The 21,679-nt window shown below is 50.5% G+C and overlaps 1 protein-coding gene across 1 annotated transcript; it reads left to right on the top strand.

Moving 5' to 3' along the window:
• Positions 1-1,234: 1,234 nt before the first annotated feature.
• VWA1 (von Willebrand factor A domain containing 1) lies at positions 1,235-21,296 on the top strand. The gene is made up of 7 exons (XM_053997673.1): positions 1,235-1,401; positions 7,319-7,882; positions 14,625-14,903; positions 15,403-15,675; positions 16,607-16,758; positions 17,422-17,539; positions 19,704-21,296. Exons 1-7 carry the CDS (start codon positions 1,329-1,331, stop codon positions 19,751-19,753), a joined length of 1,509 nt encoding a protein of 502 aa, XP_053853648.1. The 5' UTR covers positions 1,235-1,328; the 3' UTR covers positions 19,754-21,296.
• Positions 21,297-21,679: the final 383 nt, after the last annotated feature.

Here is a 21,679-nt window from a genome sequence, read left to right as displayed (position 1 = left end):
AGATTTATCACTTGCTTTGCCTCAGGATCCCAGACCTGAGCCTGTATTTAACACCACACCAAGAGAGATCAGCCCTGGGCTGTTCCTGTGCCGGCTGCAATTCCCAATATTGCTCCCTGTTGGGCTCCCTGCTGGTTTTTGGGCTTTTTTTTTTTTTTTTTTTTTTTTTTTTTTTTTTTTTTTTTTTTTTTTTGTTTATTTTTCTTTTTGAGGTTGGGATTGCAGGTATTCAAGATGGTATTTTGTGTTCAGGTTTAGACCTTTATTTTTTTTTCTTATCTATGTTATAGTATTATAGTAGTGAGTTTTGTAGTATTTTATTAATAGGGTATAAAATGGTTAACCATTTTTTGTTATAAGGCTTTTTAAGGTTAAACTTTAAGCTTTCTACTCTGTGATATTATACACTTCCAATCAACCACACACTCATAATTCTAGTGCTGTCAATTAACTTTGAAAGTTTTTTTTTTTCCCTACAACCCCAAATCGAAGATAACACTTTCTTAAAAATAAAAATTTATTAACACACACACACACAAAAAAAAAAATTAAAAAAAAAATTAAATTCTCAACATCCAAACCTCCAACCTCTCCCTGCCTTTTCCCACCTGGGCAGCTCCTTCCTGCAAGCTCTGCGTGTCTTGGTGGCCCCAGCAGGGACACAGGGGACACAGGGGACACAGCCTCGAGTGTCCCCCAGCCCTGGGACGGCCCCGCTGGGCAGCGCTAGGACCTGTGCAATGCTCCTCCCAGAAGATTAGCCAATATTCCCAGGGCAGGGCAGCTCCCCAGCCTTTTCTACTCTTTCTTTCCTTTATAAACGTGTTTTTCCTTCTTCCAGTTCATTCCAGACAGCAGAACTTTGGATTTCTCGCAGCTTTTCTTCCCTTTTTTTTTTTTTTTTTCTTTCCCTCTGGTTACTGGCCTGCTGCCAGTGCCTCGCAGGGCCAAAGTTTTATCTATCGGGATATATTTTTCAAACCAAGCCCAGCTGCAACACAGACTAAATCCCCGCTCCTGGGGCGAGCTTAACTCGGCGGAGGAAGAGCAGCAGGAGCGCTGCGTGTGCCTCTCCTCCAGCTATTGCTGTCAGGATGGATTTACGGCTTTAAAAGGAGTTGGGGGGGGGGGGGGAGGAAGGAAAATTCCCTCCAGGAGCCAGAGCTCGCACCAGAGCCCAGCAAAGCACACGGCGAGCTCCAGGCATGGCAGTGGGATGGCGCTGGGAGCTGCTGGATCCGGACTATGACTGATCTCGGGCTTTTGGCGTGCCCCCACAGAGCCCCGGCGGTGGATTTAAGGTAGTTTGGCCAGGACCAGGCTCTGCTATGTTGGCCAAGGTGGTGCTTTCCCTTTTTCTGTGGCTGCGGTTTGCTGCGGGACAGGACGCACCTGAGGCAGGTGAGTGCCTGGAAAGGCAAAAGCGTTCCTCTGGTGCTTTACCCCCCGTTTCATGCCTCCTGCTCTCCCTCATAAACCCTTTTCACAATAAAAGCTGAGCCTACGGTGCTGCTTTAGGTGTTTAGAGGTGCTCGTGTACAAGGAACAAACCAACCTGTCCGCGATTGCAGGGAGAAAGTGCTTGGAAAGTAATTTTGTCGTGTTTGATCGCAGTGGGGAAGAGGAAATTGTTCCAGAAATTCGCAGAGTTAAGAGTAATCCTGTGGAAAAGTCCTCGCTCCTCACTGCGGGCTGGAGGACGGGCAGTGAGAGGAGTCCAGGCAGTAATTAACACCGTGTTCTCCTGCTAATCTCTGTAATTCAATCACTTCAGCCCCGCTGTGAAACGCTTTCTCTTGGGTACTGCTGGTGGAAAATGAAAATGGGTCAGTCCTGCAGAGCTGGCCTTGGGAAGGGGACGTGCAGGAGATGGAAGTCTCGTTCCCGGACCCTGGGCAGGGCTCATCCCCGCCTGAGCTGCTGCAGCTCGGTCTGTCCTGCCCTGTGCTCGGTAATGGAGCAGGTTCTGTGCCTGCAGGGACGGTCGTGTTTGATTTCAGCGCGCCTGGGAGCTGCAATCCGCTGGGAAACCGCGGGGAACCTCGTGTGTGCCTGGCCAGGAGCCCTCGGGCAGAGCAGCCCCGGCCGCTGGGGGCTGACAGCGCTGCTGGGGCACGGAGAGGCCGGGCTGGGCCTCAGAGCCCTCACGGGAGCTGGGTCTGTCCCTCAGTGTCCCACTGTGTCTGTCCCTCACTGGGAGCTGGGTCTGTCCCTCAGTGTCCCACTGTGTCTGTCCCTCACTGGGAGCTGGGTCTGTCCCTCAGTGTCCCACTGGGCCTCAGAGCCCTCACGGGAGCTGGGTCTGTCCCTCAGTGTCCCACTGTGTCTGTCCCTCAATATCTCCTGGGGTCTGTCCCTCAGTGTCCCAGTGGGGTCTGTCCCTCACGGGAGCTGGGTCTGTCCCTCAGTGTCCCCTGGGGTCTGTCCCTCAACATCTTCTGGGGTCTGTCCCTCACGGGGAGCTGGGTCTGTCCCTCAGTGTCCCCTGGGTCTGTCCCTCACGGGGAGCTGGGTCTGTGCCTCAGTGTCCTCTGGGGTCTGTCCCTCATGGGGGGCTGGGGTCTGTCCCTCAGTGTCCCAGGGTGGCTTCTGTCCCTCAGTGTCCCATTGGGGTCTGTCCCTCATGGGGAGCTGGGTCTGTCCCTCAGTGTCCCCTGGGGTCTGTCCCTCAATATCTCCTGGGGTCTGTCCCTCACGGGGAGCTGTGTCTGTGCCTCAGTGTCCCACTGGGGTCTGTCCCTCAGTGCGCTGAGTCCCCAGGGCTCTGGGGTCTGTCCCTCAGTGTCCCACTGGGCTCTGTCCCTCAGTGTCCCAGCTGGGGTCTGTCCCTCAGTGTCCCACTGTGTCTGTCCCTCAGTATCTCCTGGGTTCTGTCCCTCAGTGTCCCAGTGGGGTCTGTCCCTCATGGGGAGCTGGGTCTGTGCCTCAGTGTCCCGCTGGGTCTGTGCCTCAGTGTCCCAGCTGGGGCAGGAGCAGTGCTCCTGGCATTGTCCCAGCACTCCAAATCCACCCAGGCAGCAGCAGTTCCCATTGTCCCTCCCTCCTGCCACCCCGGGCAGTGTGGCATTTCCCAGCCTGGGCTCTGAACAATGCTCAGGCCTTCAGGGGCTGTGACAAAGCCAGCCATGGCATTCCAGAAGGGTTGTGCCCTGCTCCAGAGGCAGTGTGTGGGCTTGGGATGAGCTGGGTTTGGGATGAGCTGGGTTAGGGTTGAGCTGGGTTTGGGGTGAGCTGGGTTTGGGGTGAGCTGGGTTTGGGGTGAGCTGGGTTAGGGATGAGCTGAGTTAGGGATGAACTGGGTTAGGGTTGAGCTGGGTTTGGGGTGAGCTGGGTTTGGGGTGAGCTGGGTTAGGGATGAACTGGGTTAGAGTTGAGCTGTATTTGGGATGAGCTGGGCTTGGAATGAGCTGGGCTTGGGATGAGCTGGGTTTGGGGTGAGCTGGGTTAGGGTTGAGCTGGGTTTGGGGTGAGCTGAATTAGGGATGAGCTGATTTAGGGATGAACTGCATTTGGGGTGAGCTGGGTTAGGGATGAGCTGCCTTTGGCCTCTCCCCCAGGAGGCAAAGACCCCTCTGGGCAGGAGATGCCTATCCCAGCCTGGCACAGCTCCTTGCCCAGAGGGTTTGTGATGCTGTGCCACAGTCACAGGGACAGGAATATTTTGGGATATCTGTCCAGAACACCGTTTCCTTGGGATTTGGCTGAATGTCAGTGACTGTGACTGCATTCTCAGCTGCAGTGGGCAAAGTGAGGAAGCTGCTGGGTGGTCCCTGGGGCTTGCACACCTCAGAAATGACTGCATTGTTCTGGACAATGGGTTCTGGATTGTTCTGGACAATGGGTTTTGGATTTCTGCACAAAGTCAAGGCAAGCCATGACCAATTCCCCCTTCCCTCTTCGGGCCCAGATTCAGATCTCGGCTACATCCATGTAAAGTGCAGCCTTTTGACGGTTTGGGCTTGGAAAAATGGAATTTGATTGTCGTTTCCTGGGCTGGCATCAGCAGAAAATGACGGGGATGTCGCTGTTGTGAGTGAAAAATGCAGACATGGCCCATCCAAGCACACTCTGTGGGGCACCCTGCCCTCACTGAGCTCTGAAGCACTGGCACAATTCTATGGTCCCAGAAATGTTGCTAAAACAGCAGAGAGAGTGAAACTCTTGGGAAGATCACGAGAGATGGCAGCACAGCTCCCCTCCTGCTGCTGGGATTTGCCTGAAGGGCCATTTCTCAGCCTCAACTCTGTGCCGCGGATGAGCTGGAACCTCTAAAGGCTTTTAACCACACAAGTACTCTGTGCTTGCTGGATGTCAGCCCTTCATCAGGCAGGTGACCTCCCCATCTCCCGTGGGGTCTCTGAAGTGTAAAACCCCTCCTGGCTGGCTTGGGGGGAGAATTCTCTGCCAGGTTGAGGTGGTGCCTTCCTCCTCCTCCTGCCTCTCACTGTGATCCAGAGGGGCCACAGGGAAGCTCAGCCCGTGCTCCTCAGTCCCCTCTCAGAGCTGGACTTTTTTCCAAGCGGTGAGAGAAGACAAGGGTGGGATGTCAAACACAGTTAAGCCAGACAGGACATGATCCTTCTTGGCTGTAACTGAGCCCCACGAGCTCCAAGGCTGTGCAAACCAGGCGTGTGGAGCGTGTTCTGCTCCCAGCTGAGAGCGTGGGGAGCTCCGCGAGCGGATGTCTCCTGTCAGCATCACAGGGAAGCCTGGCCAGCTGTTTTCCTCGTGGAAAAGCCAGCAGGCAGCGTTGTGTTCCCATAGTGACATTTTGCTCCCATACCAAGCCCTTCAAAACACTTCTGAGCGCAGTGCATTGACCTGGCATCACGCAGGGGTGACCACAGGGCCCTGCTGTGTGTCCCTGTCACTCCCCAGGCTCCAGCAGAGCGCAGTGATCAGGTCTGCAGCTATCCCTGACAGCTCAGGAGTCAGGGAAGTGCTCAGGGTGCCCCTTTGCCTCCAAACCCCCCCTGAAAAGTGAGAAATCCTCATCTGGCGCCTCGCCACGCCGTCTGAAGTGAGGGAAGTGCCTGAAAACAGCAGCTGCTTGCGTAAGCGGGGATTTGCTGGTAACAAACCTCTGCAGCCCCACCTCTGGCACGGATGGCATGTTTGTACTGGATGCAGGACAAGGAGCAGGAGGAAGGATGAGGGAATTGAAAGCCTGGACCTGCAGGGGAGGGTGATTTCAGTGTCTGGTGGCTTTCTGAGCCTTGCCACGCTCCTGAGGCGGGGAGAGCTTTTGTCTCGATTTTTTTGATGGATTCTTTCTGCTGAACAGGAGGAATTTGTTTCCATCTCATGCAGGACTGAGTGTTACAGATGGGATGGGGTTTGGATGAAGGAGGAGCCTTCTGCTTGACCCACAGAGGGTCTCTTTCCTTCCAAAACACACCCCTGCCCTTTAGCTGCTGGTTTTGTTAACCAAGGCAGAACCCTGTGATGTCAGACTGGGGCTCTCCCTAATTAACAGCAATGAGTGATGGGGAAAACCAGCATTTAAGGGATGTGGATGTGATGCCCTGCTCTAGTGGTGCCCCAGAGCTGCAGGGTACAGGGCTGTGCCTCCCCAAACCTTTGTTCTTTTGGGGTCTCACCCAAAAGAACACAGCTGTGACTCCCCAAACCTGTGTTCTTTTGGGGTCTCACCCAAAAGGACACAGCTGTGAGTCCCCAGACCTTTGTTCTTTTGGGGTCTCACACAAAAGGACACAGCTGTGAGTCCCCAGACCTTTGTTCTTTTGGGGTCTCACACAAAAGGACGCGGCTGTGAGTCCCCAGACCTCTGTTCTTTTGGGGTTTCACACTGGAGTTCACCTGCATGTTCCCCATGCAGGTAGCTCTGGCAGCAGTGGGATTTCTGCTCCCTCGGGCGAATTCCCAGCTCCCCTCCCAGTGCTTGTGCTCATGACCCCGTTGTTTACTGCTGCAAGAACGTCCTTTGGCCATTGATCCCTGCCCTGCCAGGGCCAGACGCTTTTCCAGCTGCTTGCTGCAACATTTGGGAATTGAGGGACACTTCTCAAAGCAGTGAGGAGCAGAGGGGAAGAGCAACCCCGTGCTGCCAAGATCTCTCCCATGTGAGAAATGATCCTCACTTCCAAAGAATTTAAAAGGTTTATTAAAACCTTATCAAAAATAGAATGCTGAATAGAGGAAATATTAGGGCACTGGGAGCAGAGGATTTTTCCCACCATGTGCTCATCCACACCATGGAGGTTTTGCCTTTTAACCCTTTAGCCCTCCCAAAGTTCTGTCCATGGACTCCTTCTTCTCCATCCAGTGGTGGGGTTTAAATCCTTAAATCTTGATTGGAGGTCAGGTGCTGCCACTGTAACAAGCCAACCCTCCCAAATGTCTCAGGCCACCCCTGATAACAGCACAAGGGGGGTAAAACATAACTATAACTCTATAAAACTTCTCTTAACATATATACATGATATTTGCCTTTTAATGGTGAGAGCCAACCATGGCATTGCTCATCTATCACACCCGTGTCCTGCCAGCCAAACCAGTGGCTTGTGCTCCTTCCAGCAGAGGGGAGAGCTCAGAGCTGTGCTGTGCCTTTGTGCATCCAGCAGCACCACCCAGAGCCCTGCTGGAATGCCACTGGCAGCTCTGGGATGCAGTGGCAGGGACCTGTGGGGTCACAGTTCAGCTCTGCTGGGTGGTGTGGTGATTCCTGGACTTCACTTTGGTTTTCTGCTCGGCTCTGAGCTCCAGGGTGCTGCAGGGGAGTGTCTGTGGCTCAGGGTGAGCTGTGCTGGGTCACGCAGAACTGGCTGGGATCCAGCTGGGGTGCAGGTCTGAGCACAGAATCAGGGAATGATTGAGGTTGGAGGGACCTTAAATCTCATCCCATTCCACCCCCTGCCATGGCAGGGACACCTTCCACTGTCCCAGGTGGCTCTAAGCCCCATCCAACCTGACCTTGGACACTTCCAGGGATCCAGGGGCAGCCACAGCTTCTCTGGGCAACCTGTGCCAGGGTCCCACCACCCTCATTTGGGGAATTTCTCATTGGGAATTTGTTCCCAGTATCCCATCTAAGCCTCCTCCCTGTCAGTCTGAAGCCATCCCCTTTGCCCTGTCACTCCGTGCCCTCATGAACAGTCACTCCCAGGTAACTTGAACTTTCTCCATTCCTGAGTGCTCTCCCGTTGTTCCAGGAGATCCCTTGTGCCTCTGCCATCTCAGCCAGCACCTCTCCCCAAATCCTGGGGTTTGACACAAGACACCTTCCCCAGCAGGTGCCTGTGCAGGTTTTGGGCTCACACCGCTCCACTAATGCTGTTCCTTCTCTCTCCCCTGCCAGGTGCCCAGCCATCCATCTCCAACGCAGAGGGGGACCTCCTCTTCCTGCTGGACAGCTCTGCCAGCGTCTCCCACTATGAGTTCTCCAAAGTCAAGGAATTCATGTGGGACCTTTTGCACCCTTTCACCTTTGGCCCTAGGGACGTCCAGACCAGCATCATCCACATCAGCACCACGCCCACCATGGAGTTCCCGTTTGACCGGCACCTGACCAGTGGCACCGTGAGAAAAGCCATCAGGGACACGCGGCAGCTCATGGGTGACACCAACACGGGCAAAGCGCTGTCCTACGCCAAGGAAAAGCTCTTTAGTGGGGAGGCTGGGGCCCGGCCAGACGTGCCCAAGGTGCTGGTGTGGGTGACAGATGGCTTCTCCACGGACGACATCTCCGAGCCCATGCAGCTGCTGAAGGACATGGGGGTGACCGTGTTCATCGTCAGCACCGGCCGCGGCAACTTCCTGGAGCTCTCGGCCGCCGCCAGCCAGCCCTCGGACAAACACCTGCACTTTGTGGACGTGGATGACCTGCCCATCATCACCAAGGAGCTCAGGGATGGCATCCTGGGTAGGCTGGCACTGGGAGGTGGCAGCAGGGCTGAGGGTGGGTGTAGCAGTGTGGGGTTTAGATGGTGGGTGCTGTCACCCGTTCCCCAAAAAGCATCTTTGTTGCTACTGAGTAAGAAAGTGGTATAGACTTACAAGAAGGCTGGTTTGTACAACTTTAATATGAATAACTCTTTTTTTTAAATAGACTGTTCTGATATATTTCACCTGATTGGCTAATTAACAAAAACACCTTTCTTATAAACAATCCTTGAGAAGGACAGGAAAACAGAAAGTAAGAAAAACACTACTTGTAGGTTGTTTATAATAACAAGCTATCATTGCTTTTCTACAACTCCTTAAACATCTCACAAGTCCACTGTGAGAAAACTTATCTGGTTTTCTCGCTCTCTGACCAGGCTGTCACATCCACACATCTCCTGTGGAAAAGCTGCTTGGGTGGAAAATTTTCCTGTGGAAATTCAGGCAAAGCAGTCGAGTCCACACACACCACGGTCACCACGGCTAGCTCGGCCAAGAGAGGCAGAATGGCCTTTTGTATGATCCTGTTCCATCAAAGGTTTATTCCAGCATGCTGAAGGGAAATCAGGGACAAAAGACCACGTGCTGTGCACAAGGTTAAGTGTGGTGTGGCACGGGGGTGGCACAAAGGGCAGGGCAAAGAGTATTACCCTACAGGGGAGATGGGCTGGCCACCACAACCCATGAGGGGACAGGGAAAGGACAAACCATGAGAATTTGGGACATAACGGGGAAGGGAACAGGAGTGGTTCATGGTGTTGTGCAAGACTCCATGGGGAAGTCTTTTCTTTCAGCCTAAGTGGGGAAAACTCTGTGGTAAATTCTTCCAAGGCAATGCCCTGGGGATTTCCCTGAGGGGGGGAGGATTCAGAGGGTTCCACAGGTGGGTTCGTGTTTGGCTTTGTGGGGTGGGCAGTGGGAGAATCCCCCAAATCGCACACCCATCCTGACCCCAAAGTGCTGCCCTGGAAAATTGTGGGGTTTGCCCACCATGCTGCAGGTCCAAGTATAAACCAAGGCTTCTGGGGGGTCTGGGACAAATATTTGCCCTTGGAATATTTGAGTGAGTGGGACAGATTCCCTTCGGTGAGATGAACTTGTGTTTGTGAGGAGTTCAGCTGGGAATGAGCAACTCGGGCAGCAAAATATCCGAATTCCTTAAAACCCCACAAGCCTTTGAAATGAGTCATGCAGGTCAGGCATCTGCACAAGCCAGGCAGAGCACGAAAATGCCCCACCTGCACAGGCTGTTAACCAAAGGTTTCCCAAACAGGAATGATTTCACCTCAGCAAGATTGTGGACACAAAGTGCCTGAGCACTCGAGTTGATTTTTGCTCTCAGGGTTATTATTTTCTTTTCCTCTCAAACGTTGTCTGTCTCTGTGCCAGCTGATGGAGGAACACGAACGTGTTGCACACATCCAAAATGGGATGTGTGTCCCTGGCAAGGATTTGGTGCTGTCAGCTCCCTCCAACTCTTATTTTGGATAGATCTGATTCCTTAAATACATCATCAAGGGCTGAGACCTCCAACTCCTGCAGTTGTTCTCTTAGAAAATACAATTAAGGATGGTGCCTGCTGTCAGCATTGAGACTATAGGAAAGGAATGTTTTTGTTCCATAAATCCCCTGTTCTAACGTGTTCCACATCTGCCAGATCCATGGCCTGACTTGGCCAGCACAACCTTTGGAAGAACAGCCCAGCCCTGCCTCAGCAGGCCAAGTGTTACCTCTGTGTTCCTCGTGGGGCTGTAGTGGTGGCTGGGAGAGGGAAATGCCACTGGAAATCCCACTGCTGCCAGAGCTACCTGCATGGGAGCACCAGTGTGAAACCCCAAAAGAACAAAGGTTAGGGGAGTCACAGCCATGTCCTTTTGTGTAAGACCCCAAAAGAACAAAGGTTTGGGAGTCATAGTTGTGTCCTTTTGTGTGAAACCCCAAAAGAACAGAGGTTTCAGGAATCACAGCTGTGTCCTTTTGGGTGAAACCCCAAAGAACAAAGGGGAGTCACAGCTGTGTCCTTTTGGGTGAAACCCCAAAAGAACAGAGGTCTGGGAGTTCATAGTTGTGTCCTTTTGTGTGAAACCCCAAAAGAACAAAGGGGAGTCACAGCCTTGTCCTTTTGTGTGAAACCCCAAAAGAACAAAGGTTTGGGGAGTCACAGCTGTGTCCTTTTGTGTGAAACCCCAAAAGAACAGAGGTTTGGGGAGTCACAGCCATGTCCTTTTGGGTGAAACCCCAAAAGAACAAAGGGGAGTCCCAGCCTTGTCCTTTTGTGTGAAACCCCAAAAGAACACAGGTTTGGGGAGGCACAGCCCTGTCCTTTTGTCTGTACCCTGCAGCTCTGGGGCACCACGAGAGTGGGACATCACATCCACATCCCTTAAAGGCGGCAGGTTGGCGTTGTCACCACTCCAGGTTTTCAGAGCATCCAGGAAAGGCTCTGAGGAGATCAAATCCCATGATCTTAACCCAGGACAGGCTTTGGAAGGCGAGGGCACTGCCATCTGCCCCTGGGCTTTGTCTCAGCCTCCCACATGCCTGTGGATTTCTTTGGAATGCTCAGGGAGTTTCTGTGACTTTGCAGGCTGCCCACAGATTTTTCTGGAGGTCCTCTCTCCATTGGAAATGCTGATTTTATTCCTTATTTGACTTCTGCTGTGTGAGGTGGGTTGGGGCTGGCTTTGGTGCCCCAGTAACCCTTTCCACAGAATCCTCTGTGTGTGGCAATTCCTTCCTGTTCCCAATCACAATCATTAAAAAAAAAAAAAACACTCTCAAGGACTGTGCTCTCCCCCAAACACCCAATTCTCTCCCATGTGAGAATTGGGCAGCACCATCACTCCTCCTCCTGCCCCAGCCACCCCACAGACCTCCAGGTATTTTGTTTGAATGCATCCTGACAAAATAGCATCCCAAAAATTAGAAATCTGCAGCACAGGAGATCATAAAGTCTGCAGAGGTCACAACTGCTGGGCCTGAGAGCAGCACTCTGTGAATCCAGCAAGCCTAAAACATCCTGGGCTGGGATTTTGATGCAAGGTGAGATTCCCACATGAATCCAGGGGTTGCAAAGTGCCAGATTTTGGTCACACCACCTGATTTCACCATAAAAAACCCACTTAAGTCCACTGCTCCCTACCTGGAGGAGGAAGCCCTCAGCCACCACCCCTCCTGGGATGGCAGGGACAGGCATCATCTTGGCAGGCAGGAATTAATCAGGCCTTTCCAGCTCTGGAATGGCCCAGACTGGTTTAATTATCTCTTATCTTCATCTCCTGTTAAAAAAAAAAAAAAAAAAAAAAAACCCAAAAAAAAAAAAAAACCCCAAAAAAAAAAAAAAAACCAAAAAAAAAACCCAAAAAACAGTGGAGGCTTTTGGAGAGGCACAAACAAGCTTTCTCAGGAGCTGCTCTCCTCCTTCCATCTCCTCTCCAGGAATGGGGTGTTTCCTGCCTGCTCCACACATTTTCCAAACCAAGGCTTCCTGCCAAGCTGCTGCTGCCTCAGGTGGGCTGAGGAGCCTCAGTCTCCACAGGGAGACACTGCTGAGATGTGGTGGAGCTGAAATGGCTCCAGAGCTGCTGCTGCTGCTCTGTGAGGGCTGCAGGGCAGGGGCTGTGCATGCCTGGGGGGTCTCCACTGCCTGGTTTTCCTCGGCCCATGCAGGAATTCTGCAGAATGCAGCTCCCTGCCGGCCTGGCTGTGGCACAGCTGGCTCCTGGCAGGCACCTCCGCCCTTCCCAGAGGGAAGGGAAGCTTCCCAGGCTGTGCAGGAGCTCAGGCTCCTTCTGTTGGATCTTGGATGTGCCCAAAATGTGGCATTTGGTGCTCTCCTGCTGGGGAAGGACCCTCAGCGTTGTGAAACCAAGGCATTCCTCCGAGGTGACATCAGGCCCTGTGCCTGCAGCCACTTGCTCTGTGCTCAGCCCAGTTAAGCTGAGGCTGCTGACTCCTTCCAGCCTTTGGCAGCAGCTCCTGAGCCAGGCTTTGCAGGAGCCTGCGTGCCCCGCAGGCCCTGAGCATCACCACATGCCACATGTGCTCAGGGCAGGGCATTTCTGACCCAAAACCAGGGGCTGGGGGAGTCCTGCTGCAGGGAAGGCTGTGATGTCTGATGTCTCACCTGGCACTGAGTCCAAGCAGGTGAGCACATCCCAGACCCTGCAGGTGCACGAGTGCTGTCCCCCCTCCCGGAGTCAGAACCTTTCCCCACTCGTATCAAAGCAGGGAAATAGACCCAGGAAGGAGAAGGGATTTGTCCCAAATCCCAGCTGCAGCTTCTCAGACCCAGGTTAGGACAGGTTCTCCTGCCTGGCTGCATTTCTTACCTTCATCATGAAACCAGCAGCACTCCTGCAAGTCTGATCCTGATCCCTCCAGAGCTCGTGGCTGCAGAGCAGGGTCTGGAGTCACCGAGAGGCAGGAGATGGAGGGAAAGTGCCACCAGCAGAGTGTCACCGGGCAGGCACTGGCTGGGTCCAGTGCAGGATATTATTAATTATAATTTTTAATTATTGCTGCTTTCCTCTGGAAACAGAGGGGCTGGGAAACACATTGTGTGTTTCTGAGCCCTTTTCTGACCCAGAAATGGGGAAACTGAGAGGTGTTTGAAAAACTTGTATTTTATTTTCAGTCTCATGTGAAGGGTGAGACAATACAGATGTTATCATTCACGCTGCTCCAATCAGAAGTTAACAGTTTCTTAATTATAATACGTTATAAGTGTTTCTTGGCTTATTGTTTTAGCTACACTATATTGTAAATATTTTAAAGCCAATCATCTAAAATTACCCCTCGTGGCTCCTACTCCAATGCATCTTTCATAGTTCCATTTTCCCAAAGTATCTAATCTTTTTTTGCAAGGCCATCCTTTGAAACTTGTTTCTGGTTCCATTTCTCTCTCAGCAATGTCCGTCCTGTTCCATGGCATTTCTAAATCAGCATTTCTTATCTCAAGGTTTGCATACAAATGTGTGAGCCTTCTGTCAGGCTTGGAGAATTCCCTACAAATCCATTTCTCACAATTGTGGGCATTTATTTATTCATTTTTCTGTGGTTTATTGCCCTCTTTGTGTGCTGAAAGCTTCTGGGCTCTGGCAACAAGGGGCAGAGCTGTTGGCTGTGGGCTTCCTGCCCCCTGTCCTTTGATCTGCCCCCTTTATTCACAGTGTCCCTGCCTCCAAGCTCACTTATTTCCATTCCCTGAGCTTTTGGCAGGATTTTTGGCAGCACTGAGGCCTTTCCTGTGTTCCCTGTTCCTTCGTGGCTTGGCCCCTGGTGTTTGTGGGGCTCACAGAAGGGTGCAGTGCCCCAGGACTCTTGAGTGGGTGGAGTGCAGCTGCCCGGGATGGGATGGGATGGGATGGGAGCAGGGAAATGTTCCTGCCTGCCTGGGACAGCCAGGGAACAGCTCAGAGGAAAAACTGAGGCTGTTTTATTTGGTACAGAGAAGTTGGCAGGGCTCGGAGCAGCTCAGAGGAGGAGAGCTGATCCTCTCCCGGCTAAAGGACAAGTCTGGGAGTGCAAAGCAACCCCAGCTTGCAGGTTTGGGAGGAATTTTGTGCCTCCCTTCACCTCTGTGCAATAGGGAGCCAGGGAGAACTGCCTGGAGTGCTCTGTGAGTGCTTGAGCATGAGCTGGAAGGTTCTTTATAAGGATTTAGGGGCACTTCAAGGCTCAGGGTGGTCTTAAAAATCCTTTAAAAACAGAAGAGATCTCTGTGCCTCCCTATGCCACTTCCCTGGAGCTAGAAACAAAGCCCTGTGTGTTTGTGCCCCTCTGGAAGCCCAGAGAACAGTGGAATTCTGCCCAAAATGGGCTCAGAAGGCCACGCCTGTCAGAAGGGTCAAGGAGCAGAAGGAGCTGGGGGAGCTGCCCAGCACCACCAGAGGGATTTGTGCCTGGCATTTGTGCCTGGAGCTCTGTTGCCCTGATTTTTAAAAGTGTTAAGTTTTCTTTTATAGTTATTTTGAAAGTTTTAAAGTTCTCATAAAACTTCTTCAGCCTTCTGACAGTGTTTACATCTTTCTACTGGAGTTCTCACACACTGTTCATGTAAACAATGATTGTTTTGCATTCTCCTTTGTGAAAAGAGAGAATTGATGGATGTTGGTTTCACCAGTGTGGTTGGAGAGGTGGCAATTTCACCCTCCAACCCACTGTCACTTTTAGAATTCTATATATTACAAGGTCCGAAATAAAATTCACTTTTTTTCTCTCTTGAACTCACCAAACTTCTGTGTCCTCATTTCGTGTCCAGTAGCGACAGAGCTCAAAGGTAGCATGAGCCTCGAGGAGAAGCAGGGGCAGGGAGAGGTGAGGTGGCACAAGAGGGCTCTGAGTGCTGAATGTCACCGAACAAGGGAGCTCTGTGAGCCCTGCAGGGAGTGACCTCAGCTGGGCTGGGTCCAGCTGGCTCAGCAGAGCTGGGCACTCCCCTGTGGAAACCCAGGGCACTGGGAGTATTTCTCTGTCTGCTCTGGGGTGTCCTGACCCCCAGGGGAGCACTGACTTTGACCTTCATTCATGGAGAAAGCTTCCAAAGCCTCAAGGTAAGCTAGAAACCACAAAAGTGTGAAATAGATTGCAGAGATTGTAGAGAGTAGTGTAGTGTGTCACATGGGTGAGAAATTGAGGTTCTGGGATTTTCAGTATGTTCTAGATGGGTTCAAGATGGGTTGATGTCAGCAGTGATTTCTGTCCCCTTGTCCCTCTCCCAGATGCCATCCAAGCCAACCGGCTCCACGCCACAGACGTCACCTCCAGCAGCTTCCGCCTGGTGTGGCCCAAGCTCCTGTCCCAGGAAACTGGCTACTACAGCCTGGAGTATGGCCCCAGAGCTGATCCAGCACGGAGGAGCACGCAGCAGGTGTCTGGGGCTCACAGCAGCCTCGTGCTCAGCGACCTCGCACCAGAAACCACCTACGAGGTGGCTCTGATCCCTGAATCCAACGTGCACTACTTCCCCCCCCAGACCACCAGGGTCACGACGCTGGCAGGTAAAATGGGCACGGCTTGGGCACAGTCCCTCCCTGGGGACAAGGAGGTGATCCCTGTCTCCCACCTGGGGCTGCAGGTGGAGATGGAGGATGCTGGAATGACCTGAGGGAAATCTGTGTTAGAGGGGGAAGAACTCGGAGCAGGATCGGCCTCTCTGTGCAGAAAACAACTCAGATTTATGCTGGGGAGCAGCCTGCAAAAAGGGGCAAACTGAAAACCTGGCCTGGGGTGGCAAAGTCAAGGTGGGCTTGTACACAGTATTAATTTTCTGCATGCAAGAACGATTCTGGCTGAGAGGTAAAGAAACCCTTTTCTTTGGGCTGAGCAGTGTGATGAGTATCAACATCTGCTTGCTGGGCTGATTTTAATTTCCAGCGGGTTGATTTTAATTCCTCGCTGGAATCCCCTGATTTTAATTCCACACCCTTGAAGCCCACTATGATGCAGGTCAATAATGCTCATTAAATCCTCATTCACATCTCTCTCCATTGCTTCCAGAGGAAATCAGCCCAGTTCAGGTTCTCATCTCGGAGTCTGGGCCTCGCAGCTTCCACGTCAGCTGGGCTCCTGTGCTGGACAGCGTGGCCAGCTACCAGGTCCTGTATGGGCCACTCCCAGGGAACTCGGTCAAGGTGCTGCAGGTGGATGGGAGGCACAACAGCACCGTGGTGGAGCACCTGGCACCCAACACCACCTACCTGGTGACAGTGACTGCAATCTATAGATCTGGCAAGGAGAAATCCCTGTCAGCCAAGGCCTGCACCCAGGAAGGTGAGTGAGGGCAAGTGGCAGCCTGGAGGGTCCCTAGAGGGTCACCTGCCTCGGGGTGAAGCCAGAGGACTCAGAATCCAGTCCCTGGGGTGGGAAAGCTGCACGAGCAGCTCTGGATGTGCAGCAGATGTGTCAGGGCTGGAAGAGAGTCACACACACAGAGCCAGCTGTTAATGGGGCATGGCCGAGCTGCTGGCACCCCTGCAGATCCAAGAATGTCCCTAAAGAAGAAAGGAAGGTGCCTTTCCCTCCCTCCTGACTCCTCTGTGCCTGTTCCTTGGGGTGATTTGGCATCACAAGGGTAGAAGGGATGAAGTTAAGAAGTTAATGAGCAGCAACTTGTGCTCTGTGAAGAAGTACCTGTGAGGATATTGCAGGGGGCAAAGTCTGGCTCTTATCAGGACTCAGGAGTGAGGAGGAGCTCAGGGGATGACAGAGCTGAGGGTGTGGGAGGTGACTGCCAGTGAAATAAAGACTTTTATGCTGGTACCAGGGCAAAGTTAAGGACTAATTAATGTGAGCTCAGAATTTATAGAATCCCAGGTTGGAAGAGACCTTCAAGACCATCAAGTCCAACCCAGCCCCAGCACCTCAACTCAACCCTGGCACCCAGTGCCACATCCAGGCTTTGTTAAACACAGACTGGTGACAAAATGGTGACTCCACCACCTCCCCGGGCAGGGAGAACTTTATCCCCCTTTCCACAAAAAAAACTTTATCACTCTTTCTGTAAAAAACTTTTTCCTAATATCCAACCTACATTTCCCTTGGTGCAGCTGGAGGCTGTGTCCTCTCAGCTCCTTCAGCGGGGCGATGCAGAGTGATTTTACCTCTGCCCCCCAAGGCCAGGCTGGGTTTCCAGCATCCCCCTGGGGGAGCAGGGATCACTCTGGAACAATGCCCCGCACTAAGGCGGATCCTCTCCCTGCAGAGGGCTCCAGGGTGAGGCACCTCCGCTTCGAGGACGTGGGTCCCAACAGCCTGCGAGCCTCCTGGGACTCTGCCCAGGGCGCCGTGCTGGGTTACCGGGTGCGCTGCCGGCGGCAGAGCGGCCGCTCCTCCGTGCTCAGCGTGTCCCCGCAGGTGGGTGGAGAAACGACCAGGTGACATCGGCTTTTGCAATGTTTGCCTGCATTAAAGCGCATTAAAATTAAAATGCAGGCAAATCTCGGGTAATCTGTGGGGAGGGAGAGCCTGCAGGTTATAGATGCATAATATTGGCTTTTTGTTAAATGTTAAATGTTAAAATGGATTTTATATCCATTTAAAGTGTTAAAGTAACTTTGTTATAAAGAGACAAGGACCATAGAGCAAAGGTTATTGTCCTTTATGAAACTTTTTACATTTTTGCTCTATGGTCCTTGTCTCCTATTGTCCTTTATGAAACTTTTTACATTTTTGCTCTATGGTCCTTGTCTCCTATTGTCCTTTATGAAAATTTTTACATTTTTGCTCTGTGGTCCTTGTCTCCTATTGTCCTTTATTAAACTTTTTACCTTTTTGCTCTATGGTCCTTGTCTCCTATTGTCCTTTATTAAACTTTTTACCTTTTTGCTCTATGGTCCTTGTCTCCTATTGTCCTTTATGAAACTTTTTACATTTTCACAGGGGAGTGATAACACTGTACACACCGGGCTGTTCTTTGCCTGTTGGCCAGGAGCACCCCAGCGCTGGAAATTTTTCCTCTCTTATTTTATCCCTCATTAAACTTTACCAAAATTCTTGACCTTCTCCCTCGTTTTGCAGGTGCACAGCGTGCTGCTCAACGACCTGCCCTCGGGCACCAGGGGCAAGGTGTGTGTGCAGCCTGTGTACAGCAACCAGCCTGGCAAGAGGCTCTGCCGCAGCGTGCACAGGCAGCCAGGTGAGCTGAGGGCATCCTTGTGGAGTTATGAGTGGGTTTTGGGTCTTCAAAGAGACAGCAGATGGTTGTTGTAAAGTTGTTTATTGCATGAATACATCAGCCTGAAAGAAGAGTTTGTGCTAAAAGTCCGTGCTAAAAGCTTTTGGAATTGATGCCTTGTGAAAGCTGGCCTAGAACAGAGGCTGGGCAGAGCTAAAGAATAAAGCTGGGATTTATTAAAGGATCTCAATGGATCCACCTTGGGCAGCACCAGAGCCCAGCCAGGGCTGCAGCCAAGATGAACCCAAATGGTCCCAAGAAATGGATGATTGGTCACAAAATGATCAGCTCTGCTCCATTTGCACCTTGGAGTTGATTGTCCCATTCCAGCTTTAGCCCATGCACTCCCATCCTGCTTGTTTTTCTCTCTCCAGCCCACGGTGTTTGTGCTCCTGGGCCTGAGCTTTGGATCATTTGTCCTTGGTGCCCAGCTGGAGCAGGAATTGTTTTGTCTCCCTGCTCTGTGCACAGAGCTCAGCATCCCCTCATGTGAAGCTCAGAGCCACACACTAAAGCAGCAGAGAATGTGAAAAATAGAAAAGCTGAACCTGAGGCATCAGCACAGAATGTGAAAAATAGAAAAGCCCAAACCTGGGGCATCAGCACAGAATGTGAAAAATAGAAAAGCCCAAACCTGAGGCATCAGCACAGAGTCCCAATGTTCCAAGCAGAAGCAGCAGCAGCTAGCAGAAGCTACTACCACTTCTTTTGCACCCCAGTACAGGGGGATTTTATTCATAAATCATCCAATCAGCTAAAAACACGATTCTAAAGCATTCTTCCTACACCTGTCTGAGCTTAATTCCATTGTGGGAAAGTAGTTTTCAGTTCTTACACAAAATCTACAAATACAGTTCTGTCTGTTCACATAAATAGTTCTACCTAGAAATGTAAGTAATATTCTGCTATGTTTTTATTATGTCTGGAGCTAAGTTAATTTTGTGGAAAGTAGCACTATTGAACTTTAAGCTAAGCTTTAGGGCTTTTACTAGCTAACACAGTCTCTCAAGGCACTTAAGATATATTTCTACTTACTTAAAACTTACACTCCTACTGTGTGGCTAAATATGTTTCAGTTTTTCTAAAGGTTCCAATTCAAATCCTGCATTCCTTTCTCTCTCTGAGGGGTTTGTGTTTCATGCATTCCAAAATCACAGAGGAGCCCCTCAGGGCTGGGATATTCTGTGCTCATCCCCGCCCTTGTTTCACCACAGGGACTGACCAAAATTGGGCTCTTTCCCCGGTTTTTAGGAGTAAGACTCCTCCTAGTGGAGTTCATTGCAGGCAGGAGGAAGAAGAGTACAGTGGAGACAGTCCCGGAGCTGCTTTGGGATAACAAGGGTGGGAACACTGCTAGAAGTGCTCTTTAAAAGTTTTTTGAAGCCTTGGTTGCCCTTCATTTTCCAACGTGGCAGAGGACAGGTAACAATTAAAGCCATTTATAAAGACACAACACTTCTTTCTTCCTTCTGCTGCCCAGAAACCACTTTCTGTCACGGGCATTGGAAGATCCCTGATAGGATGAGTAAAACTAAACAGGAGCTGCTAAAGAGAAGCTCCTTTTTCCCATCTAGGGCTGCAGTGAGAGCAAAAATATGGGAGTAAAGCACATGAAACTCCATTTTCTTCATGGTGGAAAAAGCTTTTTCTTCTTATTCTTATTATTCAGTTTTCCAGACCTCATGTGGGACTCCAGTTGGTTAGTAGTTTTCTTGCCAATTACATTATTGATTAGTAAAAGTTGTCATGCTGTATGGATTGGTCACTCAAACTCTCAGTGTCCACATGCTGGGAAGGTTGTTGATGAAAAGATAGTTTTCATTTTTCTATCTAACAGTGTAAAACCAGTTTATACAGGTGCTAAGTTGGTTTTGACCCAGGAATAGATTGTTTTGTTAAATGAACTGCTCACACCAGGATTGATTTCACATGGGAACTTGCAAAATGCTAGCTTGGCTTAGAAGAAATGACAGGCCAGCCAGAGAAGGCCTGATTTTGTGAGGCTTTTCTTTGTAATTTTTCTACCTTACAGCAACAAAGAAATGCCCCCAGGGGTGAGATCTGTGGCTCAGATGTGGAGAATGGGTGGCTAAAATTGACGTTTCTATTCCTTGTGTCATTCCAGCTACAGAGGCCCAAGGATACAGGCACAGAGAGCGTGACAGACCGCAGTGAGCTGACTCCCAGCAGAGCAAAGGTCTTGAATGGACAAGGATTTGGACAAAAAGGAGGAGCCAGGGGAGGAACAACCTCATCTCCCAGCCTGTGCTGTCCCTTGAGGTGTCCTGCTTGTCCAGCCTGTCCCCAGCCAAGCTCTGCCAGGGTTTAAAGGCTTGGCCTGGCTGGATGGAACAACCAAAGTGACTAAAAGATGCCAAATCTGTCCCCATTTCATGCAAACACAAGTAACAAACAGAAGGCCAAGTGGTGGATCCTCACTGTTGCTTGCTTGCTGCCTGTTCTCTATCTATTCAAGGTCAATCCTGATTTATTTCTTTTTTGCAGCTTATGAGCACATTCAGGACTTGGTTGTTCATCTCAGAGAAAGATTCCACGTGGCCAAATCCATTCCTGCTGCCAACAGCCAGGGAACCTGGAGGGTGAGAGAGCAGGAACCCCAAAATCCTGGGAATGTGCTTCCCCAGCAGGACCCTCCAGGGCTCTCAGCTGAGCTCCAGGAGGAGCTGAGAGTCCAGAAAAGCCAGACAGGACCATCTAAAGCACTTATTTTTGTTTCTGTGGTCCTGCCTGGATCATTGCTCTGGCATTCCTGCAACCCCTTTTCACCAAATGGGAGCGCTGCTGTCCTCGTGGAGATTAATTAACCTGTTCTGTGGCTAATTACAGGCAATAAGTCTCCAGCACTATCATTCCTCTGCACTCTGAACACACACAGCACATCTCTGGTGTCTTGTCTTGGGCTTCCACCCAGTGCTAAGCTTGAGCTACACTTAAAAATCAGGGTTTTTAAGGGAGAAGAGTAAATCTGATTATTTCCCTTTGCCCCTAAGCTTGAACTCGCTGTCTCTAAGCCACTCTGGAAAGGGGAGCTGGGGAAAAAACAAACAAAACAGAACAAATTAATTATAAATACCTAGTGACCAAGCAAATGGTTTCAAAGTTCAGGGCTTAGGGCTGTAAAGAAATGTAGATATTTCTCTGCTAAACCCCAGCATCAGTGGGAACACTCTCCCTCAGTAACTCTTGCTCTGTTTTAAATTTATTGCTTGTTTGTCCTACCTGTGGAAGTCGGTTTTGAAGCAGTGCTGTTTGTTGGAGAGCCCCATGCAGCCTCACAAACCCTTCTTAAAACAGCTCCTTTTGGGGCCGAGAGGAACTTTTATCCCCAACTTTGTCCCCTGAGAGCTGAATCCTTCATCTCCACCTTTCTGGAGCATTTTTTTCCTTGGGCTGCCTTGCTCAGGAGAGAGAAGGGAGGTGAGTCACTCATTAACTCTATAAAGAGATTTTCACATGATTTGTGTCCTCCTTTGGAACGTGCATTTGTGATTGATTAATCTCAGTCACAAATGAGATTTGTGCTGAAGGGATCACAAAGCCCCTGGAACTGCTCATGCAATAAGATGGTTTTGTTTCTTCTTGCTGTAGGACAGAAATTAAGTTTGCACAACTCCCTGCATAGTTTATTAATGCATTAATTTTCATCCCCCCCAGTTGTAACACACCCTTTTGAAGACAATTAAATATAAATACAAGAGCTACTGAATGGTTCCTTTGTGCTTGGTGGCAAATTTGTGGTGGTTTTGTTTGTTTGTTTGTTTGTTTGCTTTGTGTTTTTTTGTTTGGTTTGGTTTTGTGGGGGTTTTTTTTGGTTTTTGGTTGGTTTTTTTTTTTTGTGTGTGTGTGTTGTTTTTTTGGGTTTTTTGGTTTTTTTTTTGTTTTTTTGGGTTTTTTCGTTTTTGTTTTTGTTTTGTTTTGTTTTGTTGTGGTTTTTTTTGGGTTTTTTTTTGGTGGAACTGTGAGTTTTGTTCCAAGGATTCAAAAGCTGTCATTCATAAAATCATAAAAGTTGGGAAAAGCTTCTGAGATCACCCTGTTAAATCATAATTTTAAATGAAGTGCATGTTCTCCCTGTGCCTG

Source organism: Vidua macroura, chromosome 23, assembly GCF_024509145.1.
Source record: "Vidua macroura isolate BioBank_ID:100142 chromosome 23, ASM2450914v1, whole genome shotgun sequence".
NCBI lineage: Eukaryota > Metazoa > Chordata > Aves > Passeriformes > Viduidae > Vidua > Vidua macroura.
This window is presented reverse-complemented; position numbering and strand designations above follow the sequence as displayed.